The 20,376-nt window shown below is 50.3% G+C and overlaps 1 protein-coding gene across 1 annotated transcript in view; it reads left to right on the top strand.

Annotated features, from left to right (window-relative positions):
• Positions 1 to 7,536: 7,536 nt before the first annotated feature.
• CRACR2A (calcium release activated channel regulator 2A) overlaps positions 7,537 to 20,376 on the top strand; it is an 89,801-nt gene continuing 76,961 nt past the window's right edge. Inside the window, exons 1-4 of the mRNA XM_004717646.2 lie at positions 7,537 to 7,752; positions 11,095 to 11,206; positions 12,294 to 12,477; positions 15,412 to 15,558. Coding sequence (XP_004717703.1) covers positions 7,537 to 7,752; positions 11,095 to 11,206; positions 12,294 to 12,477; positions 15,412 to 15,558 — 659 coding nt within the window. The remainder of the gene's footprint in view (positions 7,753 to 11,094; positions 11,207 to 12,293; positions 12,478 to 15,411; positions 15,559 to 20,376) is intronic.

The raw sequence follows: 20,376 nt of genomic DNA on the forward strand, positions 1-20,376 counted from the left end.
GGGCACCCCACTCTCCTTTATTTTCAGTCTGTGTTCAAGTCCCTGCACTAAGGGGCTGGGGGATTTTTATATGACAGTGGTTTAATTTATAGCTGCTTAATTTCTTGCTACCCTGTTTCCCCAAAATAAAACAGTGTCTTATATTAATTTTTGCTCCCAAAGATGCACTAGGTCTTATTTTCAGGGGATGTCTTATTTTTCCATGAAGAAGAATATGGCACACATTTATTGTTTATTGTTTTATTAAAAGAGACACTTTTAATAAAAAGCTGCAGCCAACAGTGAGCTGCGCCTGCCTCTATGGTCCAAAGTCCAGGGTTACGATAGCTTCACGGGGCCTTATTATTGGGGAGGCCTTATTTTCGGGGGGATGCCTTATATTTCAGGGAGAGGCAGAACTGTAAGTAGGTCTTATTTTCGGGGGATGTCTTACTTTCGGGGAAACAGGGTAGCGTTGACTCTCAAATGGGGGAGAGCTAGGATGGCCTAGACTTGCAAGACCTGGGGTGGTTTTGATGTGCAATCTGGATTTATTCTTCTGTAACGGCTTTATTGATGTGCAATAAACTGTACAATTTGGTAAGTTTTTGAGTGTGCATGTGCATGCACATGTTCACGGAATGTCATCTCAGTCCAGATGTTGAACACGTCTATCCCTCCCCAGAGTGTCCTCACCCTCTGACCTCACCTCTCTCCCCCATCTGCTTTCTCTCATTATAGATTCGTTCTCATTTTAAAGTTTTTCCCATAAAGGAAATCATATAAAATGCACTAAAAAACAAAAGAAAACAAAACTGACTTCTTTTTCATTTGAAAGTCATCGCTGCTTGGATCAATAGTTCATTCCTTTGATTGTAGACCAGCTTCTCATTGTAACTGCTTAACATTTATATACTTAACTTGGTGAAATGCCTAGTCAAATATTTCAGCTGTTTTGAAAAATCACGCTGATTGTCTTGTGTACAAAAGCTTTCTGAGAGCTCTTTATATCGCCAGATTAAAATATTCAGTCAGGTTTCTGTTTTGCAAATATTTTTCCCGGGTTATGACTTGCTTTTAGTTAGCCAAATGGTGTCTTTCAAAGAGCAAAAGTTTTAAATTTCCATGAAATCCAATTTATCAAATTTGTTCGTTTTAATGAGCTGGGTTGTTGCTTTTGAACCTGAGAACTCTTTGTCTCAGTTAAGTGGCCACAGTGTTTTCTTCCAGAAGTTTTAGGCTTTACACTGAGCCTATGGTCTATTTTGAGTTAATTTTGTATAAGGTGCAAAGTCTGAATTGAAATTCCCTTTTATTCCTCTTTAGTAAATGGATAGCTAATTGTCCCTGTCCCATTTGCTGGAAAGATTTTCCTTTTCCCTTGAATCGTCTTTGCGTCTCTGTCAAAAACACACTGTTCATATGTGTGCAGATCTATTTCTGGGCTCTCTCCTCTGTTTCATTTAGTTAGTTGTCCGTTTCTATGCCAATGCCACATGGCCTCGGTTACTGCAGCTTTAAAGTCATCTTGAAATCAGGTAGTGTTAATCCTGCAAGTTTGTTCTTCCCTTTCAAAGTTGGGTTGGATATTCTTGGTGCTTGCGTTTTCACATAATTTAGATCAGCTTGTCCATTTCCACAAAGAAAACGTTTGCTGTGATTTCATTTGAGGTTGAGGTGAATCTATAGATGTATCTGATAATAGTCAGTCTTCTAGCCCTTGACCATGACATGTCTCATCATTTATTTGGCTTTCTTTAATGTCTCTTAATAGTTCATAGCTTTCAATGTTTAGATATCACATATCTGTTGTCAGATATATCACTAATATCTCTATTTTATGTTATTATTCATGGCATTTCAATTTCAATCGTTTGTTGCTAGTTTATAGAAATAGAATTGATGTTTTTGCTTAGAGCCTGTTCCTACAACTTTGACAAACCAACTTATTTGTTCCAGTAGCGTTTTATTTATTCCATCATCTATTTTACACAGACAGTTATATTGTTTGGGAATAGATATCATTTTACTTCTTTCCAATCTAGGTGCCCTGTCTTCCCTCCCTCCTGTTGTCCCTCTCACCCCAGGACACTGGCTGAAATCTCCAACACAATGTTCAGTAGCTGTCAGAGGACATTCTTGTCTTTCCCTACATCTAAGAGAAAAAGAAGTTGGCCTTCCACCATGGAGTTAGATGCCCCCTTTCAAGTTGAGCAAGCTCATTTCTATTTTTAATTTGCTGAGAGCTTTTATCAGGAGGGAATGTTGAATTTGCCAACCATGGTTTTTTTTCTCTATCTATTGAGATGCTTATAAGGTTTTCCTTTTGAACATTTGTTATTGTGATAAGTTGCAGTATTGATTTTTCGAGTATTAAGCCATCCTTGCATACCTGAGATAAACATTGTCTGGTCAGGATATGTTATTCTTTTTATATATGTTGCTGGATTCAATGTATTTATAAAGAATTTTTGCATCAATATCCATGAAGGATATTGGTCTGTAGTTTTCTTATAATATCATCCAAATTTAGCGTAAGGATAATGCTGAACTTACAAAATATGTGAGGAGGTCATTACTTGTGAATTTTCTGGAAAAGTTTATAACACATTGATTTTAGTTTTTGATAGAACTCTTCCGGACATCAGGGCATAGACTTTTCTGTTTGGGAAGGTTTTAGACTATGAGCTCCTCTACTCTAATGGATACTGGGTGATTCACATTTCTGTTTTCTCTTGAGTGAGCTTCGATATGCAGTGGCATTCAAGGGATCTATCTGGCGCATATAACGTTTCCTATTTATGGCACAGGGCTGTTTACTTATCCATTTTAATGCCTGTCGTGTCTGTAATCATTACAGATGCCACCTTTCATGTTCCTGATATTGTCATTTGCATCTTCTCTTTACTCCCCCCTCATCAATCTTGCTGGAGGTAGAACTAACTTTTGGGTTCTTTACTTTTTCTATTATTTTTATTTTTCATTGATTTTTGCTCTGATATTTATTATTTCCTTTTCCCCTCCTTACTTTGGGTTTGATTTGATCATTTTCTGTTTGTTTTTTTCTTTTTCATTTGTTTTTTTATTTATTTATTTATAATCAATTTATTGGGGCTCATACAATTCATCTCAATACATAGATCAATTGTGTAAAGCACATCTATACATTTGTTGCCCTCATTATTCCCAAAATTCGCTTTCCTCTTGGGTTCCCGGAATCAGCTCATTTTCCTTTTCCCCCCTCCCCCTCCCTTCCTCCTCCCCTCTCCCCCATGCACCCTTGATAATTTATAAGTTATTATTGTATCTTATATTACACTGCCCGGCGTCTCCCTTCATTTTCTGTTTTCCTAAGGTGCAAGTCGAAGTCATGGATTTGAGACTTTATTTCTAATCCACATGTGTAGTTCTTTAAATGTTTCCCTGAGTTCGGCTTTAGCAGTATCCAACATTTGGAGCTGGCGGCTTTTCCTCTTTCAAACAGTGTTGCACGGCGTTGTTGGTGAACGCGTACCCGGCAAGTTCCCAGTTAACGTTTTCCACACAAATCGTTCAGTCGCATCAGGCACATTTCTCACAACGTGTCAGCGTCCTGCTTAATTGTGCTCCGTTTGTTCCATTTCCACTCCGACCCTCCACTTTGCCAAACATGCTGTCCTTTTCCAGGGACTCATCCATCCTGATCAAGCCAAGGGTTGGCGGGGACAAGACAGGCACTCAGTGAGATGGACCGACCCAGTGGCTGCGCAGGGCCCAAACACACCGACCTGAGGGTGGGGCAGAGGCCAGGCAGGCACACGATTCTGTGTGCAGGGGTCGCCGAGTCAGACCCTAACAACAGGTTCCCTGTATCTTCTTAGCTTTGCTTTGGAATCGCTATGAGTTCAAAGTCTTTTTAAGTTTCCCTTTAAATGTTTATTTTGTGATGTGTGGGTTATTTAGAAGGATGTCGTTTAGTTTCCAAGTATTGGGGGATTTCCCAGCGGCATCACTGTTCTCGGTCCCTAATGTGGTCCCACTCTGGTCATAGTGCAGCTCGTGCATAAGAACAATTGTGCGGACGGTGCGGGAGCGGGGGCATTCCGTTCTGTCGTGCATCGGGCTGCTGTGAGTCGGGACCAGCCTGATGGCACATAACAGGGATCATACAGCAGACACTCGGCATTACTGAGTCTTTCTAAATGTATTGAGACTTATTTTATAACCCAGAATGCGGTCTGTCTTGGTGAATGTTGCATGTGTATTTATAGAGAAAGTGCATCCCACTGTTGTTGGGTAGAGTGTTCCACAAATGTCTCACAGGTAAAGTTAATTGATAGGTTATTCAAGACCTCTGTATCCCTACCTACACATTTTATGGCTATTTGTTTTATTAGTTATTGAGAGGCAATCTTTTCATATGATTGTGGATTTGTTTATTTTTCCCCTTACAGTTCTATTAGGTTTTGCTTCATGAATTTGAAAATTTATTATTAAGTGCATAAATGTCTCATTTGTTATGTCCTCTTGAGAAATGGACTATTTTCCCCATGATGAGATTACTTTATCCCTATTACTATTTTGTACACTAGAATCCACTTGGTCTAATATTCAAAGTAACATGCAGCTCTCTATTGGCTAGTGTTACCATCGTGTATCTTGGTCTAAACGTTTCCTTCCAACCTGTTGCTTTTCCCCTGCTCAGGGTGCTGCAGGGAGCAGGTGCACCATTGCCACCCATTGTTTCAAGTGGGCTCCGGCTCAGGGCCCCTCCTGTTGGACTCCAACAGCCCTCCTGGGCCTTTCAGTTGTTCATTTTCCAGAAGCCGATCACCAGGCTTTCTCCGTTGGCATCTCTGGTTGGATTCTAATCGCTCACTTCTTGCTGGGTGCTGAGCACCTCACTATGCTCCGTGTCGGGGCACCATAGTATAGGCTTTCACACCTGAGAACAAATGCCTCCCTAACCCTTATCCTACAGAGGCCTCACACAGCTCATACCTGTCCCAGCCCCACACAAGGACCCCTGTCCTATACTACACGATGTCCAGGGTCTTGGAACCCACTTTCAAAAAGACATTCCGTCTGAGTGTTGTTTCAGTCAGGAGGGTGCCTCTGATTCTGATACTGCTTCTTTCTGAGAGTACAAGCCCGATGCATAGACGAGCTGAGCGAAGCACAGACACGTCCAGGCCCCCCCATAAAGAATTCAGCAAAATGTTGGTGTCCGTTCCGTAAACCATCAGTAGGCACCTACTGTGTGCCATGTTCTGAGCTGGGAAGAGGGGTTAAAACTAGTACCTGTTGGCTGGTTGCTTTTCCAGCTGGGTTTTGAGAGCTACTTGGGTGGCTTTTTCATACCATGAAGTACATCAGGGGCCTGGCAAGAGAGAACACTCAGCGAAAAATAGGCACTCATCTCACGAGAGCAGAAGGTGAGAGTGGGGTGGGTCTGATAGGGCCATAGACCATACAGCGCCCTGGGCAGGCCCCATGAGGGCAGCAGGCTGCTGTGCTCGCGCTGTGTATGAGGAGACGCTCACTGCTACGGCATCACCCAGAAGCCCTTCTGAGACCCAGTCCTGCATGCGGAGGCCCTGGGAAATGTGCAAAGCCGTCTGCAAGGACACAGCCCTGGCCTCTCACTCAAGTCAGTCCCGCTGGGGGAGGCAGACTCACCATGTTCACACAATTGGGTGACATCCAGGTGACACCAGGTAGGGATGGGGAGAAAGGCCACTTCCCAAGTGAGGAGCTGATCAAGGGAGTCGCGGTGGGAGTGGGCTGACCAGCCTAAGGGAAGTCTGCTTAGTGGAGGCTCTGTTATTTAGAGCTGATTCCTGAGGCCGGCAGGTTGCCGCACAGCTCTGGGCCCTGTGGGCATGCAGGCAGTGGACAGGAGGCTGAAATCGCTCTACAGTCACAGTGTAGCAGGGCCCAAGGCCCAGGCCTAGCATCTGAGAATGTCAATGTCAGAAACCCACCTGAGGTTCGGGAGACTGTGTACCCTCTTCACTAATATGGACTCCCCACAAAATGCAGTGTAGGACTTAGCTAGGTTAAAAAAACAAAACAAAACAAAACAAAACAAAACTGAAGTATGAACTGATATCTAGAATTGGGACCTTGTCTCCTTCCGAAAGAATCTCCATATGGGAAAAGAAAAAAAAGGCCAAAGATATCACGATTTCCTTTTAGCCCATGAATCTAATTTTTCATCGACAGCCTTTTCTTAGTTTGAGAGCTGCACAGACTTGCAGAGTGTTGGTGCTCAAAGGGATCGTAGAGACAGGCTGGTCCCGGCCTCTCCCTGCGCAGATGAGCAGATGGGGACACCGAGGCTTGGAGCAGTGGCAACTGCAGGGGCTAGGTGAGAGGCCAGATTTCTGCATGCCTGACATCACATAGCAAGATGCATCTGAAACCCACCCCCTGAGGGCCTTTAAGGATCTGATGGAGGTGTGCGATGGATGAGCCTCTGTTGCCTGAAGTCCGCCTGGGGCATCCCCTAGTCAGAGATGCCAGTCCAGTAGGAAGCTCCTTGAAGCCTGGGCCTGCTGGAACCTCGACCCAGCCCTTACTGCTCAGACAAGGTCTGCAGCAGGGGCCCTCTGAGTGATGGGACAGAATGCTTATGAGAGCAAGAAGTCCCTCTCCACAGAAACCCAGAGGAGTCCGGCCGGGAAGGGATTTGGACCCAATACAAGCTAGCTGAAGTTGGGTTGACATTTCAACATTTGCACTAACTTTCAGAGTGGCCTTGGCCAAGTTACTTAATCTCTCTGAGCTTCAGTTTCCTCACTGGTAGCAGAAAGATGATTATCTCTTATTTCTATGGGGAAACTCAACGGCCATTGAGTTGATTCTGGCTCAAAGGGATCCCGGTCAGACAGGGTAGAACTGTCTCTGTAGGCTCCTGGACCGGTAACTCCTTATGGGAGTAGAAAGCTTCCTCTTTCTCCCCAGGGGGCGGCTGGTGGTTTCAAACTGCCAACGTTGCAGTTAGTAGCCTAAATGGTCCTCCCTGCACCACCAGGGCTTCATTTTAACATCCCATATACAGTGGGAGAGGTGGGAATTAAATCAGGGAGTGGACAGAGCATAGCATCGAGAGGCCACCCCGCAGAGCTGTGCCCCACGGGGCTGTCATGGGAGGATTATTGGGAGGCGGGTCACCAGGCCTTTCTTCTGAGGCACCTCTCTGAGCACAGCAACCCGTTGCACCTCCCAGGAATTCCCTGCATCTAGGGGTACGCCCAGAGCGTGGCAGCTGGCCTATCAGGATCAGAGCTGGTGGTGTCAGTCTGTCCGTCAGTCTACATTAGGAGACATGGTGTTGTGGGCTCCTCCCTTCCATCTGGAAGCATGTGTGTGCTTTCCCATCCCTTTCTTACCCTCCCGTTGGCCAGAGCTTGATGGCTAAGAAAGGCCGGGGCCCAGCACACTGGTGTGTGGCTCTCTGGCGCCCTCTTGCCCCCTCTCCTCCATCTGCAGCCTCACTCCATCCCCACCACACTGATTCTCTCTTCTGCCTCCCACATCCAGGTTCTGAAAAGACTTGAAGACACCTAAGTCCGGATGGCTACGCCTAACAAGAGGGTGGTCTCCAGACCCCAGAGACCTGGTCGGGCACCAAAGGGGAGTGAGACCCCCTGGAGTCCCCTGGACAGCCCAGAGTGGAAGGACACCCAGGAGCAGATGCCCAGCCAGGTGGCCATGCTGAGAAAGGCCCAAGAATTCTTCCAGACCTGTGATGCCGAGGGCAAGGGCTTCATCGCCAGGAGGGATATGCAGGTAAGCGGCCCCAACGGGGCTACCCACCTGGAATGTCAAACGGGTTGGCTTTCTTTGTCTCAGGTTGCGGGAGAAAGATGAGATTCTCTACTCCCAGGTTTCTGTAGTCTCAGAAACCCACAGAGGCAGTTCTACCCTTACCTAGAGGGTCTCTACTCCAATCGAGAGTTCTCCTCTGACCCATCGGGTCAATACAAGTCGGAGTCAACTGGCTGGCACTGAGTGAGTTGTCTCTTAGGATTAGGGTTCGCCTGTAGTGTGGCGTCTTTGACAGAAGATATAGTATACGTTCTGCCCAGGAAGAGCTATCCATCCCACCTGTACTTGGAGCCTGAGGCTTTGCCCACTGGTGCAGCATCGCAACACACACTATGGAAAGGAGGGAGGGTGGCTGGGTTTCAATCCAACTTTATCTGTGACCTTCACAATGTGAATGCCCGTGTATCACCAAATAGTCTTTTTCTTTTTGATATTTCTTTTCAACCCTATGAATCTGAAAAACCTCTTTTAGCTCGCTGACCTTACAAAAAAAGCAAGCCACGGAGCGGATTTCTCCCAGGGATGGGATTTGCCCATCCTTCCGGGCTAATGCCTTTCCACTTTGGCTGTTAACACAGTTCCTGGCAGGCCCCTGTGTGGTGCCTGGGCTTCTGCACCCGGCTGCTAGCAAAAAGGTCAGCAGATCGATCCCCCCAGGGGAAGAAGCGGGGGGAATGCTTTTCTGCACCTGGAAAGAGTTCCAGTCACGAGCTCCCTGGGGGCAGTTCTCGCTGGCCCGCAGGGTCACTGTGAGTCAGAACCAACTTGATGGCAGTGACCACAAAGTGGGGGGCTTGACACCGCCCAGTGGCAATAGGTCACCTGTTTCCCGAATGGCAGCCAAGAAACCCGTGCGGAGCAGTTCTGCCGTGCCACTCCTGGGCCTCGTAAGTCACAAGTCACAAATCCTGGGCCTCAGAAGTCACAAACAAGCCCAGCAGCAAAGATTCTTTCCATCCCTCACGTCATCCGGAGTTTGGGGGGAGTACTGTGTGCCTGGGCTACTGGGGGCTTCATGGCTTGGTGTAAGCTCTCTGTTTTGAGAGAACAGGAGAGCTGAGTTAGAGGGTGGCACATCCCACCTCTACTTCTACCTGGACCCAGAGGTGGGGGCAGGGGGGAGGCCAAGGAGCAGGGCTGTGACCTGTGCAATGGTGCTTTCCTCCTGCTCCTTGAGCATCACCAACCGACCATTGATAGACTCAGGGGGAGAGAGCCAGGGGCCTGCAAGTGGGCTCAGCTCACCCTTGTTTCAGTCCTTGGTCCCCCCAAATTTCTGTCACCGGGACCCACTCCTGGAGCCCCACGCCACATGAGAAGCCAGAGTCCACGTGCTTTGAGGGAGCCTTTGACAACTGTTGCTGCTCACGGCCACCGCCGAGGGAGAGAGGAGGCTTTCTATCCCGTCAAGACTGACGGTTCAGGACCCCGCAGGGCTGGTTCTGCCCTGTCCTCTAGGGCTGCACGGGCCGGGAAGCAACGCCGTGGCGTGAGCGTGGTTTGCTGAGAGGCTGAGGAAGGAGGTCTTGGGTGGTCCAGACAATTAGATGGTTGTACTTTGCACCCACCCAGGAGCCCCTCAGAATACAGGCCTGGGGGTAGACTTCTGACAGGTCACGGCCTTGCACAGTTCACCCCTGGGATGCACCGGGTCCCCCTGCATTGGGATGGAGCCTGTGGTCCCTCATAGAATGAGGGTGGGGCAGGAGGAAGGATGAGACCCTGGAAGCATGAAGGCGGGGACTCTAGGTGGGAAGGAACGAGGGTCTTACCCTCCCTCAGGACGATGCCTTTTCTTCCTCATGAAGCTGATCGTCGTCTTGCCCGCATAATGGGCAGCCTCCTCACCCATGTTCTCCCTCTGTGGTGGCTGAGACATCTGGTTGATGGGTTGTTGGTAAGCCAGAGAGTCTGCTGTATACTAAGCAGATGCCCATCTAGAATCTTTGCGCACACTTGTCCTCTTCTTCTCATTTAAAAAACCCATTCCTATTTCATTTAATTCTTCCAACGGCTTCCTCATCATCCTAACTGCCCCCTTTGTAACGCATCATCGTCTCCCAGAAGGTTACCACAGGACCGTGCCAAGTGTTCTTCTAAGTTGCCTTATGGGCCTTCACACCTGTCAGCTCATGTTTATGTTCACGTGGGTACACGCCTCCCTTCCCACAAAGCCCTGCATTTACGGCCCTCAGCTGCCAGTCCCCTCCACACCGGCAATTCTGTTCAGGACCTTCCCTTGCCCCTCGGGCAACTGGGAGAAAGGGGGCATGCCATCTGGGATGCAATGAGCTCCCTTGGGAAGTCTTCACTTGGGGGCTTAGATTTTGAGGGGACGAAAGGACACTTGCTCCAACTTTGCAAGCGAGCCTTGTCTGGGGACCACCACACCTGTGGCAGAGGCCAGAAGGGACAGATGCAGCATGGCAACTGTTTGCTCACCCCAGCGACTGGCTTGGTGCCCTTCCCTCCCTGCTGGCTCCTAGTCAGCCCAGGGCACATGTCCAGTGTTTGTTTATGACCGGTGTCCAGCCCACCTTTAAAGCCCAGGTAGGGTTGACCCCGGGAGAGCGCTGACACCTTAAGTGGGAGAAGGCAGCTGGCATCTTAGCCAAACAAAAAACCCAGCCCCATGGCCAAAGCGTTGGCTCTGACCCTTCCTGCACCTCTAGGCCCAAGTAGGCCTGCCCGTCTGGTTCTGATCGCCAGCTTTCTCCCTGGGGAAGCTTGTCCGTTGGAACTGCTGACTTTTCCATTAGCAGCAGCAGATTTATCTACGTAAAACCCAAGGTGGGCCTTTTCAGACACAGAGATTACTGTTTACAATCCTTATGGGGGCCGGGGGGCACACAGTGAAGTCTATGGCATGGGGGCAGGTAATGTAGCCTTGTGCTTTATCCGTAAAATGGTGGTAATAAGGCCAACCTCAAAGGCTGTCATGAGATTTAAATGCAAATATATAGAGAGTATGTCTATATAGACTAGGCATAAACCATATACATTATAGCTACATCGACATGTCTGTGCGCGCACACACACACACACACACACACACACACACACACACACACACACAGTGAATTGCTTAGCACACTAGTTGGCACCCATGAAGTAGTAGAGGTTCCAATCTTCCAAGGAGGAGAAAGGGGGTGCAGCGGTCAGAAGGCATAATCTTGCTCCTGGCTTTTGATAGGCGTGGTCTCAGCTGCAGGCGTTCACTGGGCAGAGGGCGCTGGGGTTCCGGGCAGGACAGCCTTCCACGATCAGCAGGGTGTTAACGGGTGCTGTCTGGGTTGCTTTCAGAGGCTCCATAAGGAGCTGCCACTCAGCCTGGAGGATCTGGAAGACGTGTTTGATGCCTTGGATGCTGATGGAAATGGCTTTCTGACCCCGGAGGAGTTTACTTCTGGATTTAGTAAGTGCTGATGGAGGCTGGGGGTCCCGAATAATGGGTCTGCACAAAGCTGTGCAAGGGATCTCCCTGCTCTTTCCAGATCTAGGGGCCCATGTAGGATGAGCTTTGAGGGATCCAGAGCCAAAGGTTTGCAAGCTGTGAATCCTTGGGGTCTCTTCCCAAGGGCAGCTCATTGGCTTACCCCCCATCTCTGTTAGTGCCCACGCCCTGTGGTTACCGGAAGCTCCCTGCCAAGAAGGGCTGAGGGAGTGAAGGGAGCCCTGGTGGGAAGGCCTGGTGGACCCGAGAGGGGCTTTCAAACCTCTGCTGTTCAGCCTTGAAAGCAGCAGATGACAAAGCGGGGAGACTAGAGGCACGGGTCCTTCCACCCTGCGTCTACAAGAGGGACCCAGCCACCAGAGGAATGTTGACAGGATCTGAGTGGATCAGCCCATCTGAAGACACCCAGCTGGAAGAAGAACTGTAATCTGTGAGGAATCTGATCTACCTTCAGATCAGACACCGGCCGGGCATTGATCAGAGGCAATTGTGATCAGCTAGATCCCCAGGCAAATGTCACTAGGCAGCTTAAAGGTCTTGGACCCCTTCCCTAGCTTTCAGAAACTCAGCATCCTCGATCGACTGAGAAAGAGGAGCCGGCACAACACTCGACATGCAAAAAGGGGTCAAGTGTCGCCCAAATTGTGGAGTATCCTGTCTTGGGAATGGCAGCCCCCGTGGTGGTGGTGATGCGCATTGTGATCAGGCTGGTGGAAGGTAGTGGATGCAAAGGTCTTGCTGGTTAGGGGAGATACCACAAGAAGGTGAGTTCTGAGCCAGACCTTGGAGCCAGCCCCTCAGGGGTGCTGTCATGGCAGTCACAGCTCCCAGGCCCCAGCCTCTCCCACAGTGTGCTCCTGGAAGGGCGAAAGACAGCGTTCGACTCAAAATCCAAAACATGATGTCCAACGATCTCTGGCTATCGGGCTTTGCCCTTTTACTTCTCTCGGATGATTGCGCCTGCAAGGATTCTCGGCGACTGAGACAACCCAGCTCTTCCCGGGGGAGGGAGTCCTGCCTCACTCACCCCCATGCCGTGCCTCCCCAGGTCACTTCTTCTTCAGCCAGAGCCATCCGAGTCAGGCAGAGGCCAGTGACCCAGTGGCTGAGCTCCAGGAAGGGAAGGTGTATCAGTCCAGAGGGGAAGAGGAGCAGGGTGACATGGAGGAGGACGAGGAGGCCCAGTTCCAGCTGCTGATGGACAGACTGGGAGCCCAGAAGGTTTTGGAAGAGTAAGTTGGGACAGTAGTTGGGGGAATGGCATCTCAGAGGGACCTTTTTGGCTGCTCCACTCCGCCCGCCCACCATCCTTAAGCCCTTGGGACTTGTCAGCACCCTGGCTCCACCACCACCCCTAATTCCTCCCCCCCACCTTTTGTAGGGTGCCCTGCTGTTTGCAAGGATTGCTTGTGGTCGAGGGGTTCTGTCTCTGCCTGGCCCATGAGAAATGCTCGTATCCAACTGCTCCACCCTCTGTTCCTCTCCCTCCCTGCGGTGCGTCCGTCCGCTTTAACACCCCTGGCTCTGCCTTACTCCCCAAGGAGTGCTCACACTCCTGGGGTCTGTGCTATGCCCTGAGGGATCCTCAGGGGCTCTTTGTCACACAACACCACCATCTCCACCACATCTTTGCATCCCTTGGACCCAGCTGTGTGGGCTGCTAGGTCCAAAGTCAAGGAAGCAGATAGTGGAGTCTTCCCTCAGGCAAGGCAGGCAGAGTCTGCCCACAGGCAGCAGACAGCAGGGTCAGTCAGCAACAGTCAGGAGCTCAGAAGCTCAGTGAAGCAGGCCTTGATGGGATCTGGAACTCAAGCAATGCAAGGTGATGGGATCCACCAGCTTCAAGCTCAAGGGATGTACACACCAGCACCGTGGTGAAGTAGGTATTGAAGACGCTCGAGCTCTAGCAACACAATCCATGGGTTGGCTTGGCTCATGGGTAGTGTAGCACAGGGGTTGAGGCAGAGAACTAGCTAAAGCAGCAAGCTTGCTGGTCCGATCACCAGAGAGCAAGAGAAAAGGGGTGGGGTAGGGGACTTGTAGAGCCATTTATCTCTTTGCCCTCCAGTCAAACTGCAACCTGATTAATCCAACATGTTCCTATTGGCCAGGTTGGCACAATAAACCTAACTACCACATGGTCTAATTGACTGACTGATTTTATCAAATGAAATGGGTCTTGCCTTACTTTAAAATCACCAGCTATTCCTTCGGAGAAAGATGTTCTAATCCTGTAAAGAGTTACGGTCTCAGAAACTCACAGGACAGTTCTACTCTGCCCTATAGAGCTGGCCCAACTCAATAGCAGTGACTTTTTTGCGTTGCCTTATTTTGGGTGCCCTGGTGGCATAGGGGTTATGCATTGGGCCTTGATCCCCAGTGTCCATAGTTTGAAACCACAAGCAGCTCCACAGGAGAATGACTAACTTGGCATTGACTCTAAGGCAGTGAGGGTGGTTTTGGGGGTTTTTTTTTGCCTTATTTTTAATCAGGGGTCTCAAGACCTGTCCTTTCTGCAGCACTCTGGGGGGAGGTGATGCTGTCATGATTAAGTAGTTCAAGGGGCTTTGGGAGAGAGTCAGGTGAGTCGGCACACCTTAGGGCTGTGCTAGCCCAATGCACTAATAGGGAATTGACAGATGTGAGAGCCAGGCTGGCCAGGCGGACCTTGGTTTCATAATACATTTGTTTCTTTGGAAGCAATCGATCATCATCCTGTCTACCAAGTCCTCACTAGCCATGAATTCTTAGTGCCGGCTACATTTCATGTTACACAATAAACTGGATGCCCATCACATGTTCTGGGGGGACTGGCTGGAACTTATACCTTCTCTTCTTTCCTAGATCCCCTAGATCTCCCCTTACAAGATTCTGTTTCTAAGAGATAAGAATAAATACATATTGGATGAGTGGGTGGGTGGCTGAGTGGTTGGATGCATGGATGGATGGAAGGATGGATGGATGGATATATGGCTGCATATGTCGTCTAGGTGAAAGGGTGGGTGTTTGGATGGGAGTGTGGAAGGAGAGAATAGCAAGAGGAAGAAAAGGAGAGGGAAGGACGGAGGCAGGGAGGGTGGAGAGATGGCCGGGTCACTAACCAGAGGTGGGTTCATTCCCTCCTGGGCCTCTTTGGTGCTGAGTGCAGACACCCCTCTGTTGGCAAGGCCATTGCTAGCATGGCATTACCAAACATCACTTCAAAGGAGGGATGCACCTGCAGTGCAGTTCGTGTTGCCCAGGTAGAGAGGCGTTTGTTCTCTATTCTGAGGGTTCATTGTCTCCGACATCCTCCATGTACTGGTTTTAGGACTTGATGGGGTGCAAACTGGGTTCCTCTCTGACTTGATCGTTCACTGTAGGGTGTTGAGTTTTTCCAGAAGGAAGAACAGGGTGCACGGTGTCCCTTCTCTTGGGGAGGAGTGCGGTCTTGTGAGTCTCTGTTGCTTATTGTGCCAATGTGTGCCCAGCATGTCTGTGTGGGCTTGTTTCTGTGCGTGTCACCCTGTGTCTTTGCCGCTCTGCCTGCCTCCACCACTCCGGACTCTCTGTTGGTCCTTCCATGCGTGCACCCTCTCTTTCAGCCTCACTCCGTCTTTCATTGTGCCTGTCAGCCATGCCAGGCCCCAGTGGGGTGCTTCACAGTCTCTTCCACTCCCCTCTGGGACAGCTGATTCCTACCGTCCATCAGCTGGCATGTCTTTACCTCTCAGGAGTGAGTACCATCACCCCCGGGGGGGACAGGCTCTCTCTTTTAGTGCCAGAGAACTTGTCCTCCCGTGCTGGAAGCTCCTGCCCTCCTCTCTTCTCCCTGGCATTCTGAGATACCCCTCCACATGCCACTCTGCATCCATGGCATGTTTGCCCAATTCCAGAAGGCACCCAGGAGCTGGTGCAGCCAAGAGTGGTGTTTACATGACAGGAGAGACTATGCTGCACCCTGCAAGGCCTGGTGACCCCCAGGAATGACTGACAGGTGAAAGGACCAGAAGGAACCAGTCTCACAGATGTATGTGGCTACCCACCATCCTGAGTTTGACTCCACATCACCCGCCAACAACAACTGTGCTGGTGGTGAGGACGATGCGGCTGATCCCGACGGCCACTGTCACACCTGGGAAGCTCTGTCTCCCGCAGCGCATAGCCTGGTCCTCCTTCTTTTGCAGTGAAAGTGATGTCCAGCAGCTCTGGCTGCAGCTGAGGAAGGAGGAGCCGCACTTACTGTCCAACTTTGAGGACTTCCTGGCCAGGATCTTCTCCCACCTCCAAGAAGCCCGGGAGGAGAAGAACGAGCTGGAATGTGCCCTAAGAAAGTAGGTACCCACTTTCAGCTGCTTTGGGACATATGTGTGAAACCTCGTTATTACACACATCTACCATTGAGGATCTAGACGATTCTTCTGTTATGCCCGCCTTCTTTTTTTTTTTTTTTAAGGTCTTGTTTACATGTACTAACCCCAGTGGTTCTCAACTATGGGTCGCGACAGCCTTGGGAGTCACACGATTCTTTCCCAGGGGTTGCTGATTCATGACAGTAGCAAAATCACAGTGATGAAGTAGCAACAAAAATAATGTTATGGTTGGGGGTCACCCCAACATGAGGAACTGTATGAAAAGGTTGCGGCATTAGGCAGGTCGAGAACCACTGTACTAACCCCTCAACAGATGCTAAGCACTGTTTTAAATATGGCATCTCTGCTAACCCATGAACTTCCACAGCTCTTTCAGGTGGGGCTGCTATACAGACGAGCATTTCAAGGCACTGAAAGATTAAATAACTTCTCCCACATAATGCGGTTTGTAGACCCTGGCGGCATAGTGGATCACTCGCTGAGCTGCTAACCACAGGCCAGCTGTCCACCCGCCCTGCCCCAGCCCCTCCCTGGAAGAAAGACAAGGCTTTCTACTTTCATAAAGATTTATGGTCTCAGGAACCCACGGGAACAGCTCTGCTCTGCACTGCAGGGTCAGTATTGACTCGATGGCAGTGAGCCTGTCGCTGTCGTGAAGTGGCAGAGCCTGGATTCAGAGTGAGACCGTTCGGTCCCTGAAACCTGGAGTTTTTCTGCCTCTGAGCAGATACACCTCAGCACCTTGGGCCTGCCCTGAATTATTATAGACCAGCCCACTTTGCCTGAGGTAGCATTTCTGTAAGGGGTGTGTGTTAGCCTGGGTAGACTAGAGAAACAAATTCATAGACAGCCTCATATGTGTATAAGAAAGAGCTTTATATATAAGAGCAGTTGAATATTGAGAAAATATCCTAGATCAAGTCCATAAGTCTGATATTATCCCATATATCCAATACCAATCTATAAAGTCCTCTTCAGACTCACAAAATACATGCAATGATGCCGAATGCAGGAAGATCACGGGAGAGTAGGTGCAACGTCATGTGGATCCAGTGGCAGTAAAAGCATCTCGGCACAGGTAGGGGTCTCCACGTGGCTCCTCCAGTTCTCAAGGCATGGGTCCTATTAGCATAATGCCATGTGTCTTGTCAGTAGAGCATCTCTCAGAGAGTAAGCAGAGAGAGAGAGTGTCTCCTGCCTCCAAGGAGGAAATACAGGAATTTCCAGAATCCTCAGGAGAAGGCCATGCCCACACAGATTGACAGGCTAGACTGTAATCCTCTCAAATTGACAACAAATGATATAACTACCACAGGGACTTCATAGCCCTCCTTACCAAAAGCCTCTCCACCTCCTCTGACTGCTCAGCCCCCTCTCGGCTTCACTTCCCTTCTGCTGCCACTTTGTCCCCAGTCCTCTTCTGGAGCTTCATGATTCCTTCTCTGGAGGAGACAGGACAGCACTTTGAACAGAGCACTAACGGTGCTTCTGACAGTGAACCCTAAGGAGAACACACGTGTCCTCCAGTACATGAGGCTGGTTCACAGCTGCGGGCTCACGTGTTGTGAGACGTGGCATGAGCTGTACCGTGTCTAGCCGAGTCCTTTCAAGATAACCACCAAGGTGAGGCCAAAATACAGAGTTGGGTTTGAGTAGACTAGGGAGCCACAGAGCGGGCCCTCTCTTCCAGGCGTCCCCCGGGCAGGCAGCCTTCCCCTGGCCACGGATGGGCACAGGCTCTGTTTCTCGCAAACCCGTGGCTAGAAGACCACTGCCTTCTTTGTGCAGCTGCTTCCCAGAAAACCTCTGAGGAGCCTTCTGGGGTGGTGTCTCAGACTACCGTGCTGAAATGGCTCAGAGGAAGCACACGGCCCTGGCTTCCACAGAGTCGGCCACGATGGGTCAGTGGCCTAGCGGTTACACGTTGGGCTGCAATCCGCATGGTCAGTGGTTCAAAACCACCAGCAGCTCCAAGGGAGACAGACTGGGCTTTCTACTCCCGTAAATGGGTCTCAGAAACCCATAGGAGACCGCCCTGAATCTATATGGACTGCATGACGGTGAGATCGGCTTGGAGTTTGGAGTTGCCCACCCAGCCCCGAGCCCCAGCTGTGTTTCGTTCCATGCCTCCCCCAGGCTGACTCTCAAAGACAGGTTGGTGACCACTGCCTGCGCGTTGTATTGTTAGAGCAGAAATCATTGTTATCAGCAGTCCCAAGCAGCAGAGTGGAACGACCCAGCGGGATTTGTGGGCTGTGATTTTCACAGAAGCAGACCGCCCCGTCTCTCCTGCAGAGCAGCCGGCTGGCTTAGCATGGCCGAGCTCTGGGTCGGCAGCCAAGCACTTAACCTTTCCACCACCAGGTCCCTCCGGGTCTACAGGGACCTAGGGAAAGGGGTCTTGAGCACCAGGCTCCAAAGCGCTCCACAGGCAACACGTTTGGCCAAAGGAGTGCCGAGGGTGTGATACGCTGTTGTTGCGTGGATGCTGACTCTTCGCAGCCCTATAGGATGGAGCAGAGCTGCCCCATGGAGCCTGCAGGCTGTAACCTTGACAGACGCAGACTGGGTTTGAACTGCTGGCATTTTGGTTAGTGCCTGTGGAGGATGCTGGAGAGTCAAACAGAGCCAACTTTAAGTCTTGGTTCTGCTACTTACTTAGCTGGGTGATTTAGACCAAGCCTTTTAGCCTCTCTGAGCCTCAGCTTTCTGAACTGTAAATAAGGGATGTGACTGTAAACAAGGGATGTGACTGTAAACTACCGAGCAGTTGTTTTGAAGATGAAATCTCATTATGCTGGTGAGGGTTTGGAACATGGCTGGTGTGTAAGTGCGCAACGATCGTTACGATAAGTTATATTATTGTTTTAAATAAGTAGGCTTGTCATTCTGAAGCAGAGAGCTTGAACCATGACATCATTAAAGGGGGCATTTCAGAAAACTCACTGCCTTTGAGTCTGACTCATAGTAACCGCACAGGACGGGGCAGAACCGCCCCTGTGAGTTTCAGAGACTGTAACTCTTTAAGGGAGTAGAAAGCCATCTAATGGAGCGGCTGGTGGTTTCGCACTGCTGCTCTTGGGGTTAGCAGTCCAACCTGTAACCACTCTGCCGCCAGGTGTAGTTATGCTACTCAAAGTGTGCTGTCTGGCCCAGCAGCTTCAGGATCACCTGAAAACCTGTTGGAAATGCAGGCTCCCAGGCCTCCCTGAATATGCGTGTCTTGTGGCTTCCTGGGTAGATTAGAGAACTGGGTTTGAGCCATGCCTGGCTCTGAAACCAGCTAGCCTACTGGTTTTGCTCAAGTGAATTGGCCTCTCCTGAACCTCAGTTGCTCCCCTCTAAAATAAAGGAGGTGGATTCGTTTATGTGTTTATTTCCCATACCTCATCCTAACACCCCCACGACCAGCCCTGCTTGCCTGCAGGACCCCTGGAATTCAGACGGTCACTCCCAGAGAGGAGGGTAATCACAGCCTGAATGGGTGGACACTCACCAGGCGTGGCCTGGAAGGGTCTCTGCAGGCTGATCTCTGCCAGGCCCACGCTTTCTCCAGGAGAGATGAGCCCCCCACCCCACCCCCCCACCCCTCTGCTAAGGAGCCTCCGAGCTCTGGGTCCATCTGTTGCAGAATTCCTTTTGAAGGCTTTGAGATGGAAGTCAAGGCCACTCTTGACTGCTTGTGCAAAACTAGCTGAGGTTTCCCAGCACCTCCCTGCCTGCCCGTCCTCAATGAACATCCTTATGGGTTCCCTCAGCGTTGGGGGGCCAGCTGATCCGTGTGCATTCCCAGTGGGGAGCTCTGCGTGGTGGGGTGACCTGTTAAGGCTGAGCTCTCCGGCCAGCCCCATTTCCTGTTGTTCTCTGGGTGCAAACCCTGAGCAGGGCACTGGTGTTGGGGTCAGGAGCATTCTGAGTTCTTGCTCAGGGGCTGTGCTGTGAGACCTTCAGCAACTCGCTGGACACCCCAGGCCATCCATTTCCTGGGGGAGTTGGATGTGTGTGTGTTTCAAATGTTTTGTGATTCAAAGTCACGGGGTGAAACGCACATTAGTTTCTGGCGCCCACCCACTTGCACGTGTGCACCCCTGCAACAGAAGCTCCGTGGATAGACCTCGCCTTTATTAGCTGGAAGCCACTCTGGTCCCTTGAGGATCATTGTCCTCTTCAGGTGAAGTGGTGACTTGTTGGCTAGCAAACCACAAGGTGAGCAGTGAGAGACCACCAGCCACTTGGAGGGAGAACGATGAGGCTTTCTACTGCTGTGAAGAGTTCCAGGCTCAGAAATCCACAGGGGCAGCTCTACCCTGTCCCACAGGGTCACGGTGAGTCCCACTCCATTGTGCACCACCTGGATCAGACGACCTTGAAGGGTCGTTGTAGCTCAGAAAGCGCCCGCTGTATAGGCTCTGCTGTTGGTGTGTGCCATTCCATTTGGTCAAGTCCATTCTAACTCAGAGTGATACTGCGGGGCAAGTGCAGTGGCCCATAGGATTCCCAGGGAGACAGTCATCCATCCGTATGGGAGCAGATCCAGCGGCCACCTCTCGGTGAGCAGCCGAGCACTTCTCTTTCATGCCGCCAGGGCTCCTCATCTGTAGGGTCTTGCCTGTTTAAATGGGATTCTGGTCTTTGCAAATGGATCCAGGTGAAGAGAAGTGATTCTGGGACCTCTTTCTGGAGAAGAGGCAGGGGTTGAGCGGTGTGAGCTTGTTGTGGGAGGCGGGCAGGCCAGCAGGCCTTAGTGAGGGCAGAGAGAAGAAGCTGGGAGGCAGGGCC

The sequence above is a fragment of the Echinops telfairi genome, unplaced genomic scaffold, assembly GCF_000313985.2.
Source record: "Echinops telfairi isolate 266 unplaced genomic scaffold, ASM31398v2 ScPeMD7_7479;HRSCAF=8517, whole genome shotgun sequence".
NCBI classification, from domain to species: Eukaryota; Metazoa; Chordata; class Mammalia; order Afrosoricida; family Tenrecidae; genus Echinops; species Echinops telfairi.